We start from the raw sequence: 18,198 nt of genomic DNA, 5'->3' as shown, positions 1-18,198 counted from the left end.
CGTTTATACGTATAAATGTAAATTAGAATAATTATACATATATACTATTATACATCGAGAGAGGGAAATAATCTATATCAATGTGGAATCAAACGACTTAATTTAGCTGGTCGTGAAATATCTACGAAATTGTTGTGTTCAAAATAGCGGAAGACCAGTTCGTGATGCAAAATATGGGGAACTTTTCAGGGGGGTAGGAGTTGAAATAAAACAATTCCTTGGGTTTAAGGACGCCTGTATTTAATTAATCAAATAAATAAAATCAAATACGTTCTTGTTTTCACCTGCAGTAACTGATTAATTTTAAATTAAATTTCTGACTTACACAAAATTGTGGACAATGCTGCTCGAGTACCCTTAAGACATAATACATAATACTGTAAACATAAAACAAAAATGGACAACGAGATCGTCAAGGTTAATTTAAATTAAATCCTGAGACTTCCTGAAGACGTTTGTCTGAATGACTGACTACCGTGCGCCAGTCCGAATTCAATTTGACTTATTAATATTAATATATATATATTCTAGAATATTAACTTTACTTATTGAATAAACCTCAGAAGAGCCTGTAGCGGTAGGAGACTGAAAATAAAATTAAAAAAATGTCTACTCAAATACTGCAAGAGACATGTAAACAGCAGCTCGATTTTGTGAACAAATAAAAAACCACGTTTGTTCAAAGAAACGAAATTGTTCATAAAATTGAAAGGTAGTTTTTAAATTATAATTCTAACAAAATATGACTTTTACAAGACATTAAAGTAAGATGTTAGTTTTGTTTCACATTTTTTTTTTCCTCTAAATTTTTCATCACCGCGATGTTTCAATATTTATTTACGTAAAGTTAATATATCATCGTTAAAAATATTGCGTTCACTCTAAAGAAGTATTTTATCAAATTTATTATTTCAATTTTTTCAAAAATAATGTTAAAACTTGCGCTGCGGTTTCATATTGTGACGCTTTTGCCTGAACAGTCAATGTAAAACACACGTTTGCCAGGGTCAGTTCAAACTAAACATTTTCATTTTTAACTGATGTGCCAAATGAAATGTGATATAGAAATGCTAAATATGGGTCAATTAATATAAGGCTGGCTCAGCATATCTTATTTATGATGTTTTGTATAGTGGAAGCATAATGTTAAGGTAAACATTAGGCAATTTATCAATGTTCACTGAATTAAGAGTGCAACTGTTCACTCTACCGAACCTACAATGTTAAATATGTGGCTGTTCATATAATCGAGGTGTTCATACAATTGAGCATTCACAAAATCGAGCGGCTACTGTAATTTAATATGTTCGGTCGTCAAAAAGTTTAATTATTCATCTTCAAAATGACTGAAATCATTATCGCTATCATCGGAATCCAAATTTAAATTGATGATGATTTCGTTGACCGTGACAAATTTTTCTTTAGTCCAGTATTTAAAAATCAGTCGTTCCGTGTGCTCTACATAATTAGTCCACTGTTGTGGTGTTATGGCTGCTAAAGCAAGGGCCCATGCTTCCAAAGGATTGTGGTTTTGCAGGACCACTTCATCATATTTTCTTTTAGCCTGGCTCCATACCATCTCTATAGGATTAAAGATGCAGTAGTATGGAGGCAGACGTATAACATCATGTCCTGCTGCATGAATAATTTGATCTACGGCATACACGGGCCCTTTAAAATGTTGTTTACACAATGCGAGAAGATAGTCTTTTTTAGCAATGTCAGGATATGAAATGTTATTTTTTTGCAACCAACAGCTTTCCTCCAGGCTGACGTTGGTCTCTTTTCTTCCAAACGACTGTGGTAACTAGCATTATCTAAAACAATGACAGAGGGCTGCTGCAGTTTTATCAGGAGAACATCTTGGAGCCACTGTTCAAACGTTTCGGCATTCATCTCGCTGTGGTAATCAAGCGAATTTTTCTTGCTTTTAAAAATTAAAGAAGCATCCTCAATAAATTCATCTTTATTTCCGGCATGTAAGACAATGTATCTCTCTGAAATTATTGTACTTACAGTAAAATAAAACCACAACTGACATTTACCTCCTTCTCCTGAAATTTTCTTAACTGAACGCACATCTTCATCTTGCCATGACCTTCGCACGGTACCATTTGCAAACACCCATGTTTCATCTAAAAAGACACATGGTTTTCTTTCTGAACTTTCAGCATTTTTCATAAATTTCGATAAAATTTTTTTTCTCAACGCAACTACGTGTGGCTTTTCCATTAGAGCTCTTCGATTGTCATCTTTTTTATAAGAAAAGCCCAAGTTCTTTAAGAGTAGTGCTAAACTTGACCTTTTGTGTTCGTAAATATATTTGGTGGCCAACTCTGCACCAAGACTGTTTAAAGTTACAGGCTTCTCTACAACAGAAAATGACACAATTAAACTACACCATTATTCATATGAACAAAAGACCCATAACAATCTAAAAAAAATTTACAAAACATCATTCTGACAAAACAAATTTCAATGAAAAAAACTAGCTTTACAGTACAGAATCCTTTTCTTACTGCTCTGCACCATATCATAGAGAACAAGACGAACTTCTTGCTTAACATTGCAATGCAAGTCTGCTGTGGCTCTTCTGGGACGCTGCCTCGTCAACTTTCTTGATGATGTTTCAGTTGGACCATCTTTATACTTTGACACCGTGTTTTTGCTAACTCCTAAGCATCTCGCAGTGATCTTTAAGAAAAATACTTTTAACCCTTGACTAATCTGACCTAATCAAAATGATGTCATTAAAATTATGATATAATACTATGTATTTTGTGTTATAAGGTATGAAAAACAACCTCCAGTGGACTATGAGTTGTAAGTTTTTCATTCATGAAAAATGAACAAGCACTTGCAATCATCCTCTGCGCTGCTGGGTTGCCAGCTACAGTTAAATAGCTTCGGGTTGCCTACAAAACAGTTTTAAAGCAATATAATTAAATTTAAAATATTATGTTCATACCTTTGCATCAGTCTGGATATTGTTCGTGATATCACTAAAGGGATTCATGTTTAAAAATAGGAATGTCACTTAAAAAAGGCACTCGGAGGTAAACAATAGGGAACTTATTGAACAGAAACAAACTAAAACAACAAACTAACTAATCTTAAAGACTAAGAAAGTTTAAACACCACAAAAAAAAACAGTTAAGCAGGAAACAACGAACAAAACACACACTACTCAGGGGGTTAACAATACAGAACTTAGTCAATACAAACGAACAAACTAACTTATCCCAGATAAGTTTTAAACACAACAAAATACCTCACTTGAAGACGAAAGAGCAAATAAACCACACACGGTGTTGACGATTCAAAATGACAGCGGCAACGACAACAGCTGAAATTTGACAATTTGCTGTGACAGCATAAATTGGCGTAGGATTACAATGCCCGGGAAATTATTTCAAAGGTACCACCACAATAATTAATTTTATTAAATTTTTTTGTATTGTATTCTAGTGGATTTTGTAGTGTTGGGTTACAAGCCTACAATTTAAATTCTCCCAATCTCTCGCTGGACGGAGTTTACCATTAGGCAGGAGCAAACTAGACAAGTACAGCATTATTTAGAAGTGTGTTAATTGGTGCCACAGTCGGATTTTTCAAAATGTAATTTACAAACCGTGTGGTTATTATACACTTTCACTCCACACTCCATCAGATAATAAATTGTCTTCCACTTCAGCTACTCTTTAAAGCAGTTCCCATATTTCAATGAATTTGGAAGTCTATGGCACGTAGTGCTAACAGACCTGTACCACTTTTTAATGCTGTAACGCTTCATGGTAAATTCACATTCAATTCAAGTCAATTGACAATTAAATTGATTGACATTTATAATTTTTGTAATGTTATTTGTTTTTTAAAAACCGGGTAATTTGGCAATGTTTGGCAGCAACAAGCAATAAGGTACTATATCTTTAGAAGGTAGCGCCATTCCGCTCCACAATTTTTCGCCTCGAAATTAAAAGAGAGGACATTATCGATAAATCCCGTGAGTGCGACAAAGATAGAAGTATACACAATTTTAAGGGATGTTTGTATCCTGTCAAACAGATTAACTTAACATTGCTCGAAATTAAAAGAGAGGGAGATATATCTCTGCACCGTTGGCGATACCTTTGTGATATAGTACCTTAACAAGCAACAACTTCAGCGTCCTCTTCCGGCCTGTGGACGGTGCGCACAAGCCAAGACGCAAACCCAGGACACAATTAATACACCAACTTTGCGTTCTATATATACTTTATTTTGTCTATGGTTCCGTTTTCCGTTGCGTTGACAGTTGACGCACGCGTTGGCTTGTGTCGTTATCAATTTATTGGTGTGTTAAATCAAATTGTTTTTAGGGGGTAAGTAATATGTCTTGATATTAATTAAATGTTATAAGTAAAATATAATTCGTCTGCTTTCCGTTCATTTTCAACGGTTTTGTCGAAAATTAAAGTAAATGAAATAACGCAGACGACGGAAATAACTGAACAGCCACGTGGTACATTGTCATCGTTTTCCAATGTCGTAAATGAAAAACGTTGCTTTCACGTCCAAAACAATAGTAACTAATAGAATAATTATGTTTATTAGGTATACTATTACTGTCAAGTTGTAACATGTGTTGAATTGAACCTAAAATTAATTATAGGTTAGGCAATTTTCTGAATTTATGTTTTTGTAATAGTTATTTATGGTATAAGTGGGTTATTTAAGATATTACCCACGAGAGGTATTTGTAACCTACGAGGGCTTGCCCGAGTAGGTTATTACCTCGAGTGGGTAGTACTTAATAACCCACGTATGCCATACAACGTTTTATCCAATATTCCAAAATTTTTAGATAATGACATTATTGATGAAATTCTGCTCCCGATGGGTTATGGACGCAGTGGCGGCTCGTGCCTTGATTAGTAAGGTAGGCGACAAAATATTATAAAATCTAGGTATAAACTAAGTACTTATAATCTATTGGTGATAAATAGAGAACGGAATAAGATGTATTTTCTTTCGTTGCTTTTTTGACTTATTTTTCCGGCAAGGTAAATTTCCACACCACCCTAAGTTTGAGGTATTACCGCGGCGCGTTATCATTTTTTTTAGTGAGTGATTCGCCAATAGCTCTATTCTCACTTAATAACTAAAATAAATTCTTGAAAACTTAAAATTATTTAAAAATTCTATTAAACAAAATACTTATACGAATAAAAAACAGTAAATAAATTAAATTCTTGAAAACTTAAAATTATTTAAAAATTCTATTAAACAAAATACTTATACGAATAAAAAACAGTAAATAAAATAATAAAAAATAAAATAATAACAAATCTCCTGTTTAAAGATGTCAGTCGACAGATTATTTTTTATATATTAAGTTAATGCGCCTGTCTTTACTTGTAGAGAAAATTTGAATTATGTCATCATAAAAAGTTTCATTTTTGTAAAGCTCGCAGAGTAGTTCTTTTTCAATTGAAAGTAAAGAAAGTGAAGTGAGTCATGGAATTTCTGCTGTAACTTTTTATTCTCTTTAGGCAAGAAAAATTTCGCTCAACACTAGCTGTAGTAGCTGGAATCGTAGCGATCAAAACAAATAACTTATAGGCTTCAGAAAATATTTCGATTAGTTCATTTTGAGTAAATGATTGCAATATCTCTACAACCTTTAAATTTTCAAATTGTGTATCGTTATAAATTACACTTAACTCGTTAATTAATTTCTGTTTGTCAAATATAGAGGAGTACTGTGTAAACAAAATATTTATTAAATGATGAGGAAAATTATTTGCAAAACTTTGAAATTTGGAACTATCAGCCAGAGCAAAATATTTTAAGTCTGCCAAGTCTTTGAAACGAACTTCTATTTGCACTATAATATTATCAAGAATTTCAAAATATAGCGCTTTACATACAGTGGTCTGGTCCATATTGTTATTGGATACTTTCATTCTCTTAGGTGGGTTCTGTTCTATAACTGATGATAATTTGGACTGTGCTTTTTGATAAAAAACAATAAAATTTTCCTCATTTCTTAATTTTTTAATTCTCATTAAAGCATTTTCGATTTCTTGTTGGCAATAATTTATATCTAAGCATTTACGTTGTAAAATAGAAAAAAGCACATCAGTAATGTTGAAAATTTCATTATAGACACCGGTAAGAAAAGCAAATTCAAAATTTTGAAAATGTTTTAAATAGCCTCGGGCACCATTTATTGATTCTGCTCCAGAACTTTGATCATCAAATATTCGTGAAAATACGCTTATTAAATTATTCCACTCTGAATCAACGATATGTATTATTTTTGACCTTGAAGCCCACCGAGTTTCACAACTTTTCGGAATTCTCTTGCCAATAACTGAATCCAAAACAAATGTTCGTTTAGCAGACTGGTTGAAGAAGGCAGGAATAGATGTTAAGGTGGCGAAAAATATACGACAATTTCGAATGCATTTTGAACCGTTCTGCAATACTAAATTCAAACGATGAGCACAGCAATGAGTAAAAAGTGCTTTCGGAGCATCACCTTTAATTTTCATTTGTAACCCGTTCAAAGATCCAGCCATAACACTTGCCCCATCGTAACACTGGGCCACCAATTTGCTCTTAAATTCATATGGCGCCAAAACATTTGTAATAAGAGTATATAGAGCATCGGCAGTTCTGTCTTCACTGACATCAAAAAATCCTAAAAACCTCTCCTTTATTTGACTTAGTTTGTTCACAAACCGTGTGGACAGCGCGCATTGAGATTTTTCGAGAATATCCGTTGAATATCAAAATCAGCAACACATTCTATCAAATCGTTCTGAATAGTCTTTGATAACCCAGTGAAAACACCCCCAATTTTTTTAATGTGTGCTTGAATTTCAGAGTCACGTTTAATTAGAAGATTGAATATTTCTTTAAAATTGCCAGTGTTGAACGAATTATTGGATTCATCTCGACCGCGAAATGCAAGTTCTTGCTTTGCCAAAGTAACGGTTACGTCAATCAAATATGTCAACAAAATTCGATTTTTCCTTACCTCTTCATTATATAATTTAATAGATAAAGCACCATGCGCTTCTAATGCATCCCCAATTGTGGGAGCATTTTTTTCGAGGCGTTTTAAACTTAAACAGTTCTGCAAATGGTCTTTAGATGCCTCGTGTTTTTTTACAGCAGCCGATAAATTTTTTAAATCTGAATATCCTCGCGAAACCCAAATATTCTGTCTCAAATTTGTCAAAAGTAAACATGGCCAACAAAATAACTTATTTTTAAAAATGCTGGCACATAACCACTTATGGCTTGTATACCACGTATATTTAAATGACCGCGAAAATGATTGACCATGTTTTTTATCACTAGATAAAATTGAAATGTTTGGCACGGGACGGCCCAATGAAACAATTTCAAAACGTTCCTCATTCCGGCGCTGCGAAAAAGGTTTTTCCATAAGGCTGCAGACAATATCGTGTGGTACATCCATCTCTAATAAAACTTTAACTTATCCAAGGATAGAAAAAAAATACCTATTACCCTCCTGCCTCCTGAATTCCTGCCTTGCACCCGCTCACTTAACTACACAACGAAGTCAAAACAATGGGCATTTCCTTAGCGACACTGGACTGAACACCAATCCCCCTACCTCACGCCCCGCGAATACGGAAAAAATCATTCGTCGATCCGATAAATCCTAAAGGCAGCCGAAGCTCGTGCCTGCTTGAGTCGAATAATATGCGAAATTTAATGCAGAAGCGAGACATTTTTCTATATGGATAGGGTAGAGCGAGCGAGATAATGCGCTATGGTTGACTCGTTTTTCAGGCGTAAATTAAATGTCGCCTGGGTTCTCGTTCTGGATTGTGGAATTATAATTATGGTAGGTGTAGATTTTTTTATTCCGACGCATATCTTTCCTATGCTTAATAGAGTAAAAAGACTTGAATAAATATATATTGATATATTTTTTAAATATGTATATGTAATTACCCATAAAAAAAATTAATTTGATTCGGACGGCGGGTAGGCGGCGCCTACCTTGCCTACCCTGGCGAGCCGCCACTGTATGGACGTTAATAACCCACGGTGCTAATGGCAACGTGGGTTAAAACAACAGACTAGTTATAGCCCAGTTTACTCAATTAAAACTAACTAGTAAAACACGATATTACTATTGAATGTTGGATAAAGGTTTTTTAATATCTCAGAGGAAATATCAACTTAAAGCTGACTCGTACTGTAAGTTGTTTCCGTTAGTTTGCTAGTTTCATAATCCAGAAAAGTTGTCCAAATCACACAACACTTGGCTGCAGCTATTTTTTATACTTAGAAGTAAGAGAATAATCTCATTTATCGGAAAAAGGGCATAACCCATATTCAATTTATAAAATAGTTTATAATCTATTCCATCTTTAAAAAAACGATAGGTTGCCATGCTTTAATTTTGTTAAATTGGCAGTACTGAGGAAAGTAGTAGTTATATTTCATTTCATTTTGGTTGTGAACCTTTTTTCACTAAATTTGAAATGCTATGTTGCAAGATGATTCTAAAACAAAAAGATATCAATAAATGTCATTTTGACGTTTTTCTAATGTATTTTAAATTAAACAACACAAACTAATAATTTGAAGAGTTTACTACAAGTGCATAATGTCAAAAGTTGTGTCTTTCGAGACAACGTAGTGTGTTGAAGTGCTACACACATTTTAAACGAGATAGGCCCGATCTAACGATGCGATTTTTAATAGAGTGATGGACATCTTTAATGTGAGAACAATGAATTTGTATTCGATTAAATCCTAAACTGTATTTACAGGTGGGAAGATCTGTTATATATTGCATAATTACAAAAAAGAGTCTGGCGGATACTAAGACTACAAAAAGAGGAAAATCAGAAAAGTGGAATGATTTTTTTAAAAGAGATCTGACCGAAATTATTCGTGCGCTAAACAAGCAAAAACGAGTTTTTTTCTTTAGACACTCTACTGGAAACAGCGAAGAATTTATTAGAATTTACAGGGGACCGAACTACTTTATACTTCTGTATAAAGTATTAAAATCAATAGGGTTTTTAAACACAAAATTGTTAATAATAGAAAAGTTCTTTGTGAACAAAAACACGTCAAAATTTCAAAGCTACAGTTGAAGCTACAGCTACAGTAGAAGATGATTCGGAATCTAATGATGAAGATGAAATAGTGAAGGAGGTTAAAGTTTAGATGTCTTTTAAAAAAAGTGATTCCATTTTGGAGAAAAACTTATCCGTTTTCTGCTTGTTAAACTAAAGAAAGCGTTCTTGAAACTCATTCAATGACTAAAGCCTCCACCAGATGTGTACTTTTTGATTTTTTTTTCAATTGCTATTTTTAATAAAAAATGCTTGGTTCTTTATTAATTTCTTTTAACACAGTTTTGCAAAATAGCGGAACATAAGTATGGCAACACTGTGACTTCAAAATTTTCAAGATTCCTAACCAAACTTTTATTCAGATATACAGGATGAAATCTGTCAGATTGTCATGGCCAAGCATCGTTTTTTTAAAGTTGGAATACATTATATTATTCGACTTCGCACTTGTCATCTAGTAATTACTCACTAGATTTCTCCTCCAAAAAGAAGAAATTACACTGGTATACCGGGTGATTCAGTTTGGTATTCGCGGCCCTACCTATATCTTTTTTGTTTTAAGAAAAAAGTATAGCAAACCATATATATTTGTAAATCGCTTGTGAAACTACAATAGATGATGTTGTCAAATCTTCTCTAGGATGACATATGTCAAAGTTAAGACAGTCAACTTTTTTTTTAAATAGTACACTATACATTTCTTAGCCTATTCTTGTAAAGCTTTTTTTTCTACATTTGAATGTGTAAAAAAAGTTGACACTTACATCAGAAAAAAATCGAGAAAAATAATAAAATATGATTTAATTTATTCGAAAGCGTTATTTTCTAAAAAGAGCTAGTAAGCCAAACATTTGTAAATTCGCATTATGTTGGTTCCCTGCATGTCACTATTTACAAGACAACCACGTAGCCAAAAAATAAAATGATTTGACCTTGTTTGTTTTCAAGCCTCGGGTGCGCCTCGGCCAGAAAACTGAGACTCGGACGAAATACCAAATCCATACTGAATTTACTATGCTAAATTCGCGTTCTGTTGGTTCCCTGCATCTCACTATTTTAAGAATTACATAGCCAAAAAATAAAATTATTTGACATCCTGAATTTACTTTATTTGAATATTATAATTTACACTTATTCGAATTTTACATAGTCAGCTATTCAAATATTCGAATAATTCGAATACGATTCCCAAGACTCATTATGACTGTCATTCATGCACTATCAAAATTCAACTACATATTTTCATCGTGTATGCATTCAAAGCGGTATAGTCAGGAAGAAGTTAGGTTTTGAAGCCAGATGTTATATCATAGTTAGTTATTTAAATGTAGGTTATAAAATAACTATTTATTTAAATGTAGGTACTTTAATAATTGACGCTATTAATGTCAAAATTCAATTGTCTCCATGGCTAACTAGCTCTTTTTAGAAAATAACACTTTCGAATAAATTAAATCATATTTTTTTTTTCTCGATTTTTTCCTATTGCAAGTGTCAACTTTTTTTACACATTCAAATGTAGAAAAAAAAGCTTTACAAGAATAGACTAAGAAATGTATAAGGTACTATTTAAAAAAAAATAGTTGACTGTCTTAACTTTGACAAATGTCATCGTAGAGAAGATTTGACAACATCATCTATTGTAGTTTCATAAGCGATTTACAAATATGTATGGTTTGTTATACTTCTTTCTTAAAATAAAAAAGATATAGGGCCGCGAATACCAATCTGAATCACCCGGTATATGTGATTATCATAGCCACACAAAACATACTCAGCTTATTTCATAAAACTATTTCAGATTACCAATTTATTAAACTCAACTTAACAGTAAAGTTAACAGTATTTTGACAGTATAAGTAGCTAGGATAGAAAATAAATCTCTCACAGTTAGTTGTATTCTAAAAAATTAATAGATACATATGTATAATAGCTCCAAAAATTAAAAAACCACCACCTGTTGAATTATGTTGGTGAAAACAAAAAAATCCCCAAAAATTATTTAATGGTTTAGGTTGGTATTGACTGTGTGCATCATTTGTATTTGCAAATTTTATAGTCCAGTGTTTCTCAAATTAAATAATTTTTTTCTTAAATTATTTTGTAAACTCAAACCAGACAAATCAAATGAAATCATAATTCATTTTACCTTCTTTTTTTGAAGTGACATATTTGTCACTAGAAAAATTACTAAACAGTGTTGTCGGTTAAATTTTCATGCTGTGATGCCGCTTGTGTGTTTTTTTTTTTAATTTTTGGAGCCATAATAAATAGTGTAATTAATTTAGAGTTTCAATCACAGAACTAATAATGACAAGTTTGTAATAACGTTATTTAAAAATAATTTGCCAAATAGCTCTGTTGGTGATTTTATACAAATGACCTCGAGCACGACTAAAAAAAGTTTAATTTTTTTAAGGACAATTTGTTTTGCTTAGGGTATCAACGAGCTCTCTGTTTACGTTGTCATCATCGATTAAATTACTATCGTAAAAACATCTCTTTACCACAATTGGATTTATGCGGACTAAAAATATTGTTTATTACCGATTCTTTGCTATAAAACTACACTGACCACCAAAATTAACGCATCACTTGTATTTTTACGGTTTTTTTGAAAAGTTTTACTTTAAAGCAAAAAATTGTTTTACACACTGAAAATAGAGGAAAAACATAGATCATTCTACAAGAGTAAATTAAATTTCCAGCCACTGTGTACAAAAATGAGCAAAAATATGGTTTTTGCTCAATTTTTAAATTTACTCGAAAATAATTTTTTAGTAACAGTTGAAAAATTGAATCAGTATAGGCATTGCCATCTCGAACTCCAGGCCTTAAGCCAGACAGCGTGTGACGTCACGAGGAAGGCCAAACGTCAAAATTTGACATTTGTTTACATTTTCAGAAAGTATCAAATACGGTGTTTTAATCATTCTTATGGAAAATTGTGAGATAAGCAAAAGCTTGGTGGCAAGTGTATATAATAGTTTCAGTTGATACCAGGGTATTTACTGTTCATCGAACGTCGCAAGAGACGTTGAAACCTGGGAAGTATTTTTATACCCTATCAACATTTTCGTGATTACAAGTCGTTGTAAGGGCAATTTAGTTGAAACTATATTTGCTACACATATAATTAAGATGTATGAAGCATTTGTTGTGATTTGGTGTTATTTAAATGATTCACAAAGTAAAAATTACGAAAAAACAATAAATACACAAACTTAACCTCACTTGTCAATGACAATTTTCGCGTCATTAATGGCATTTAACTCCACGAGGCAGTAATTGTAAAGCCTAAACACATCGTTCTACTAAAAAAAAAGAGTTCTAACCAAAATTTTTACTGTTTTTATTACATTCTGGAGGTTTAATGCGTTTTTCGATGAAGCCTTTACTGTGACGTCACGATCAAAAACAATTGCTGCCTTAAGGCTTTGTGTTCTAGATGGCAATGGTATAGGCGAACGAAATGTTCTAAAGTGACCTCTGGCGGAACCTGGTTGAATTACTTTGTGAAGTATACCTCGTGGTTGTTACATGTCTGTTTACTATTTACTAAAGTTAATTCAAGTTGCAAAAAACCACTTTGCCTTTGCAACAGCACTTTTATGGCATTAGTCATTTGAAATTACTTTAAAACTGTACTTATATGGAAAATATTCAATCCAAACTATGATTTTCTGGTCCCTTTGTGCCTTTATTTGGTTCAAAATAGTTATTTATTCTTATCTGACCCAAAACACATTTGCCCGCAAAAACTTATTGAAATAAAACTATAAGTACTGGGTGTTTACCTTTCTTTGTCACGTAGTATATGACAGGACCTGACTGCAATCTAACAAAAAAATATCTTGGCCTGCTGCGTATTTAAAACAATCGTCAACGGCTAATAACTAACAAGTAAATCTATAACCTCAAAAGTTCATTCAATATGAATGTTTAATCTTCCGTAGTTTTTCATTAAATTGGTACCTACATTTTAACAGATTTGGATTAAAAGAAAAAGTTGATAGACATAAAGCATGGATGCTTAAGTTTTCAGGCACAGAGCAAATAAAACCACTCTGGTGACACTTTTTAAGACTCTCGGCCCTTTCCCAACACACTGAGATGAGGATACTGCCTCCAAATAAGAAAAAACATCCTCAAAACTAAGGTACACCATCGTACACAATAACAAAAACAGAAACGAAATAACGTAATGTACTTCTTACGACGGCCATATTTGTCACGATTGCAGCGCCACCATCGGTCATTTGTTTCGCCTATTGACATCAATCTTCATTTACTTTTAACATGGGTGATGTTAGGAACAACTTCGCATTTAAAAAGTCCGTGCGAGTGATTTTGTTAGCTCAGAATTAAGAGAGTCGGAGGACTATAGCATATCACTTTGGTATGAACCAATCTACCGTATCTAAAGTTCTAAGAAGACATAGGGAGACTGGACGGCACACAAGGAGGCAGGGACAAGGCCGAAAACGGATCACAACACCTCACCAGGACCAATACTTAAGGTTAATAAGCATTAGAGAAGGGTTTCTCACTGCTCTCCGACTTCAAGATCGCATGTTAGACAATATGCACTCCGCCTGGGTGAAAATACTGTTAGAAAATGACTAAAGGAGGATCAGATACATCCGAGTCCGAGAAGACCAGCCACTGGATCCAAGTTAACTGCAGCTCTTCGGAGGGCCCGTTTAAACTTTGCATTAGAACATGTCAATTGGGTCGAACAAGATTGGCGCAGAGTTTTGGCCTTCGGTGAATCCAGGTTCTGTCTATACAAGTCTGACGGACAGGTAATAGTGTATAGACGACCTGGTGAGTGATATGCGCAGTGTAATTTCGTTACTAAAGAGAGTTTTGGGGTAGGGTCAATAATGGTATGGATAGGAATATCTTTAGACGTAGCTACAGAGCTGGTGGTTTCAGTTAGACGCACTTTAAATGCACATCGATATAGCACGAACATCTTGGAACCTGTTGTTGTACCTTATGCCCCATTCGTAGGGCAAGACTTCATTTATATGCAAGATAATAGACAGCCACATATTGCAAGGGAATTTCCGACTAATTTAGGACTATTGAAATATCAGTTATGAAGTGGCCAGCACATAATGCCGGGAACCCACTTGCTCCACGCCACGCCACACTAAGCTACACTACGCTACGCGACGGAAATGTGTGCAGAAATTTAACAAAGATTTGAATGCACTGCGTACTCATTTGTTCCATGCTATCCGACAACACGCCACACGACGTGGGACGACGTATGCTCGATCCAACCGTCCAGACTTTTTAGTAAGCGTGTTAAAGCGTGTTGTCCCCCCTCCCCGCAGTAGAGATTTTCATACAGGAAGTCAAGTTTTACCGCCCGATCGAAAACACCCACTTCTAATCGATTTAAAATTCTCAAAAAATTCAGGAATTATTATGTATCACTGTAGAACATTCTGTAAACATTTCAAATTTTTTAATGAAACGGGTCAATATTTCGTTTTAATTCAATAACCACTACATTAATTTACATAATTTTTCACTAAGAGTCCTTTCAAACATTTAGGAAAAATTTGGTGTCATTGAAATCATGAAAACATCATCGGTTTTTGAAATAAATGGAATTTGATATTAAAGTACAAAATGATATCCGTCACAAGACGTAACGTGGCGTGTTCATAGTGTGCCTATTCGTTCGGCAATGCGAACCCACGTCAATCTACGTTGCATAGCAAGTGGGTTCCCGGCTTAACCCTGACCTCAACTCAATCGAACACTTATGGGATAATATGGAAAAACTGTTACAGGCAATGTAAGGACATCCAAATGACTTCAGTCAGCTAACAAGAGCACTTCTGGATATTTGGCAAAATATAGGCTAAATTCATAACAGAAACCTCATTTTTAACATGCCACTACGTTATTGAGCTACAATTAACGCTAGAGGGGACAATACAAGATTTCAGGAAAATAATCTTTAACTTTCGATGGTTTTTTTCGATTTCTCATTTTTACTCGTGATGTTACCTTTTCGAATTTTTGTATTTTTTTACATTTATGTACTCTTTTTTGTAAGAAAATGTGTTGAAAATATTTCCCATGGTTCAGCTGTTATTGTTGTTTACATATTTTTTTAAATATTTCAAAACATTTTTTTTTTAATTAAAAAAATCAAAGTGATGCGTTAATTTTGGAGTTCAGTGTATTATACTTACTATATGGTCTTTGGTTAACTTGGTAATATTTTTGACCCTCTTAATTTCAGATTATCGTTGTTCAATTATTGAATTTCTTTATTTTTATTTTCAATTTGCTTTATCTGAGTGATTTCTCTATATTTAAATAAAGTCTTTAGTGTATTAAATATAGTGAAAAGCATGCCTTTCAACTGGCCTTTCCTTTAGGAACATTTTCATACCAAAAACATGCATGTTTTAAATTGTTTAAACTTCATAACAAGAAATAGTGTTCAATACCTGAAATTTTCAGGTTATGATTAAAAAAATTTAACACACTTTTATAATAATTATATTTTATATTCTGTAAACAAACAACAAAATAAAAAAACACTTGGGAACAAAAAGTAAACTCATATTCAACATAACAAAAAATAAAGATTCTAAAAAAAAGTAAAAATCAAAATAAATTCTTTAGATTAAAGTAATTAAACACATTTCTCAGTCTTCAAAATTCTCAATAGTGTTATCGTAAATTAAGTATTCAAAAACTTCAGTATCATTCATTGCAATCTTTTTCTCTCCAGAAAGCCCTTCAGCTCGTCCTTCGCTCTGTTCAGTTTCCCCTACTTCAGTAAAATCAACATCTCCAACAGCTACATCTTCATCAACTTCAATAGCGTCAGAATTATCATCTTCAGACAGTTCCACTTCACCATAAATATCTTCATCTCCAACACTGGAATCTTCACCACTAATTTCACTAGCTTTGATTGAACCTTCTTCACTAATTTCACTGGCTTCAGCTTCCAACTCTATCTCTTCATACTCATTCGAAAGTAACTTCAGATTGTGCTTCACAAACACAAGTTTATTTGTTCGTTCAATTGTTAACCGGTTCCTTTTTTTTGTTTTTATATTGGCGAAGGTTTTGAAATTTCTCTCGCAACTAGCTGAAGTGGAAGGAAGACTCAATATACGTGTTGCAACTTTTGTCAACTCTTTAGTATCAAAAAATGCTCTCCACCATGTTAGAGGTTTACTAACTTCTGCAGCATTCCAAATATTGATATTTGCCCAACTTCCAGACTTACTTGTATATTCAGTGATTTCTTGTAAAACTTTATCCACTTTATACTTATCATTAACTGCAAAATCTACTATAAAATTTAACGCGGTTTCATTTTCATCTTCATTTAAATTCAATCCTTTTTCCTTTGGGTCTAGTAAATATGCAGCTAATTGTACTTCATGGTAAAAGAAACTTTTTCTTTCATTGAATATACCGATAGTCTTTTTTTGGTCAGCTTTATTTAAAAATGTTAAAACATTTTCATCTCCATATTCGGTCAAAAACTTCGTTTCAATGCTTTTAAGCAGAGAAAAGATTTTTGACATTGATGGTGTATCTGTTTCTAAAAGTGTTATCATTTTTAACAGAGGTTCAGTCATCTTACAAACTTTTTCTATTATACACCAGAAATTTCCTTCATCTAAGACATATCGCTTTGTTTGCTGATCTATTTGCTTCTTAATTCTTTTGTCCATAACAGTCTGTTGCAAATAATCTTTATTTTTTAAAAGGCTTAAAAGTGATAAAACTGTAGAGCCCCATCGAGTATCCACACTTACTACTAGAGCTGTTTCCTTGTTGTTTTCTTTTAACTGAACTTCTTTCAAAATTTGTCTGGGCAACTGTTTATTTAAAAAAAATTTAATGACGTCTTTTGATTTGGCAGCACATCTTGATAATGTTGTAATTTTTTTAAATAAATCTTTTAATAACAAATTTAATCCATGAGCCATGCATCCATATGTTAATAGATTCGGATATTTGTTTTTTAACTTTGCCCAAGCACTTTTCATGTTATATGCATTGTCTGTGACCACTGCTTCAACTTTCGGAACACCAACTTCTTCAATTACTTCTCCTAGCATTTCTGAAATATATTCTCCAGTGTGAGCTTCTGTCCCACTATCAACAGCACGATAAAACAATGGAATTGGAGTTGCTACCATTATATTCATTATGCCTATCCCATTCACATCGGTCCATCCATCTGTTAATATGGTCAATGATTCTGCCTCTCGAATTTTCTTCAGCACTTTTTTTTGAATTATTTCATATTCCTTTTGTAGATATGGCACTGACAACTCGTACCTAGATGGCAAATGAAAGCACGGACGAATTCTCTTGAAAAACTTTTTCATATGGTCATTTTCTGTCACCGAAAGAGGCAAACCAGCAGCATAAACAGCTCTGGCAAAAAGTCGCTTCAAAATACAACTTTCTTCGTTGTTAATTGAGTCAAAAAAAATCAACAAACGTTGAGATTTCTTTTCTGAATATGATGTGGATGGAGTAATTAAAGTGTCCCTACTACCAGTACTAACTGTAAGTGTCGTTGCAGTACTTAAGTTGAGTAATCCCTCTTTTTCCTATGGTACAATAAATTATAAATTATAATAAGTCATTCTGAATGAGTTTATTATTATATTTCTCTATTTACCACATTAGGCATATTTTCAAATCCAGCCCTTAATTCTTTGGGCGCTTTGGTGCAGGATTTGATATGCAACTGCATCCTCTTGGCATTACTAATAAATCTTTTCTTGCAGTAATTGCAGTCACCATATATGTATCTACCTCTCTGATGCCTCCGAAAGTGGTTCCAAATCAACGACCTTTGTCGTGGCATAATTTAACACTTTTATACACGAATTAGCATAAAATGGCCAAAGGCGCGAACGCGAATGCGAGACGTTTTATGTACGGTTGGTGGACAAAAAAAACTGGGACACGCAAAATTTCTTACGTTTGTATCAAGCTCTTAATTGTCAAAATAAAGTCAAAATAAAACTGACTTTTACAATCACTGTTGACAGTTATCTTGACAAGAAATAAT

The 18,198-nt window shown here is 33.3% G+C and overlaps 1 protein-coding gene and 1 long non-coding RNA gene across 3 annotated transcripts in view; one reads left to right on the top strand and one right to left on the bottom strand.

The window, feature by feature from the left end:
* Positions 1-219: 219 nt before the first annotated feature.
* LOC138129037 (uncharacterized) lies at positions 220-3,265 on the bottom strand. The gene is made up of 3 exons (XR_011159033.1): positions 2,969-3,265; positions 2,046-2,915; positions 220-1,997 (listed from the first exon to the last, which is right to left on the bottom strand). It is a non-coding gene; the product is annotated as an uncharacterized lncRNA (long non-coding RNA).
* Positions 3,266-4,210: 945 nt separating this feature from the next.
* The window catches only part of LOC138129023 (uncharacterized), a 34,998-nt gene continuing 21,010 nt past the window's right edge, over positions 4,211-18,198 (top strand). Inside the window, exons 1-2 of one of the 2 annotated variants that reach the window (XM_069045277.1) lie at positions 4,211-4,361; positions 4,844-4,918. In XM_069045277.1, the coding sequence (XP_068901378.1) occupies positions 4,847-4,918 (72 nt within the window). In that variant the 5' untranslated portion in view covers positions 4,211-4,361; positions 4,844-4,846. The remainder of the gene's footprint in view (positions 4,362-4,843; positions 4,919-18,198) is intronic. The other variant, XM_069045278.1, reaches the window with a different exon arrangement.

This window comes from Tenebrio molitor, chromosome 4 (genome assembly GCF_963966145.1).
Source record: "Tenebrio molitor chromosome 4, icTenMoli1.1, whole genome shotgun sequence".
Classification (NCBI taxonomy): Eukaryota; Metazoa; Arthropoda; class Insecta; order Coleoptera; family Tenebrionidae; genus Tenebrio; species Tenebrio molitor.
Note: the sequence above shows the minus strand (reverse complement) of the source record. Positions and strands in the feature narration are given on the sequence as shown.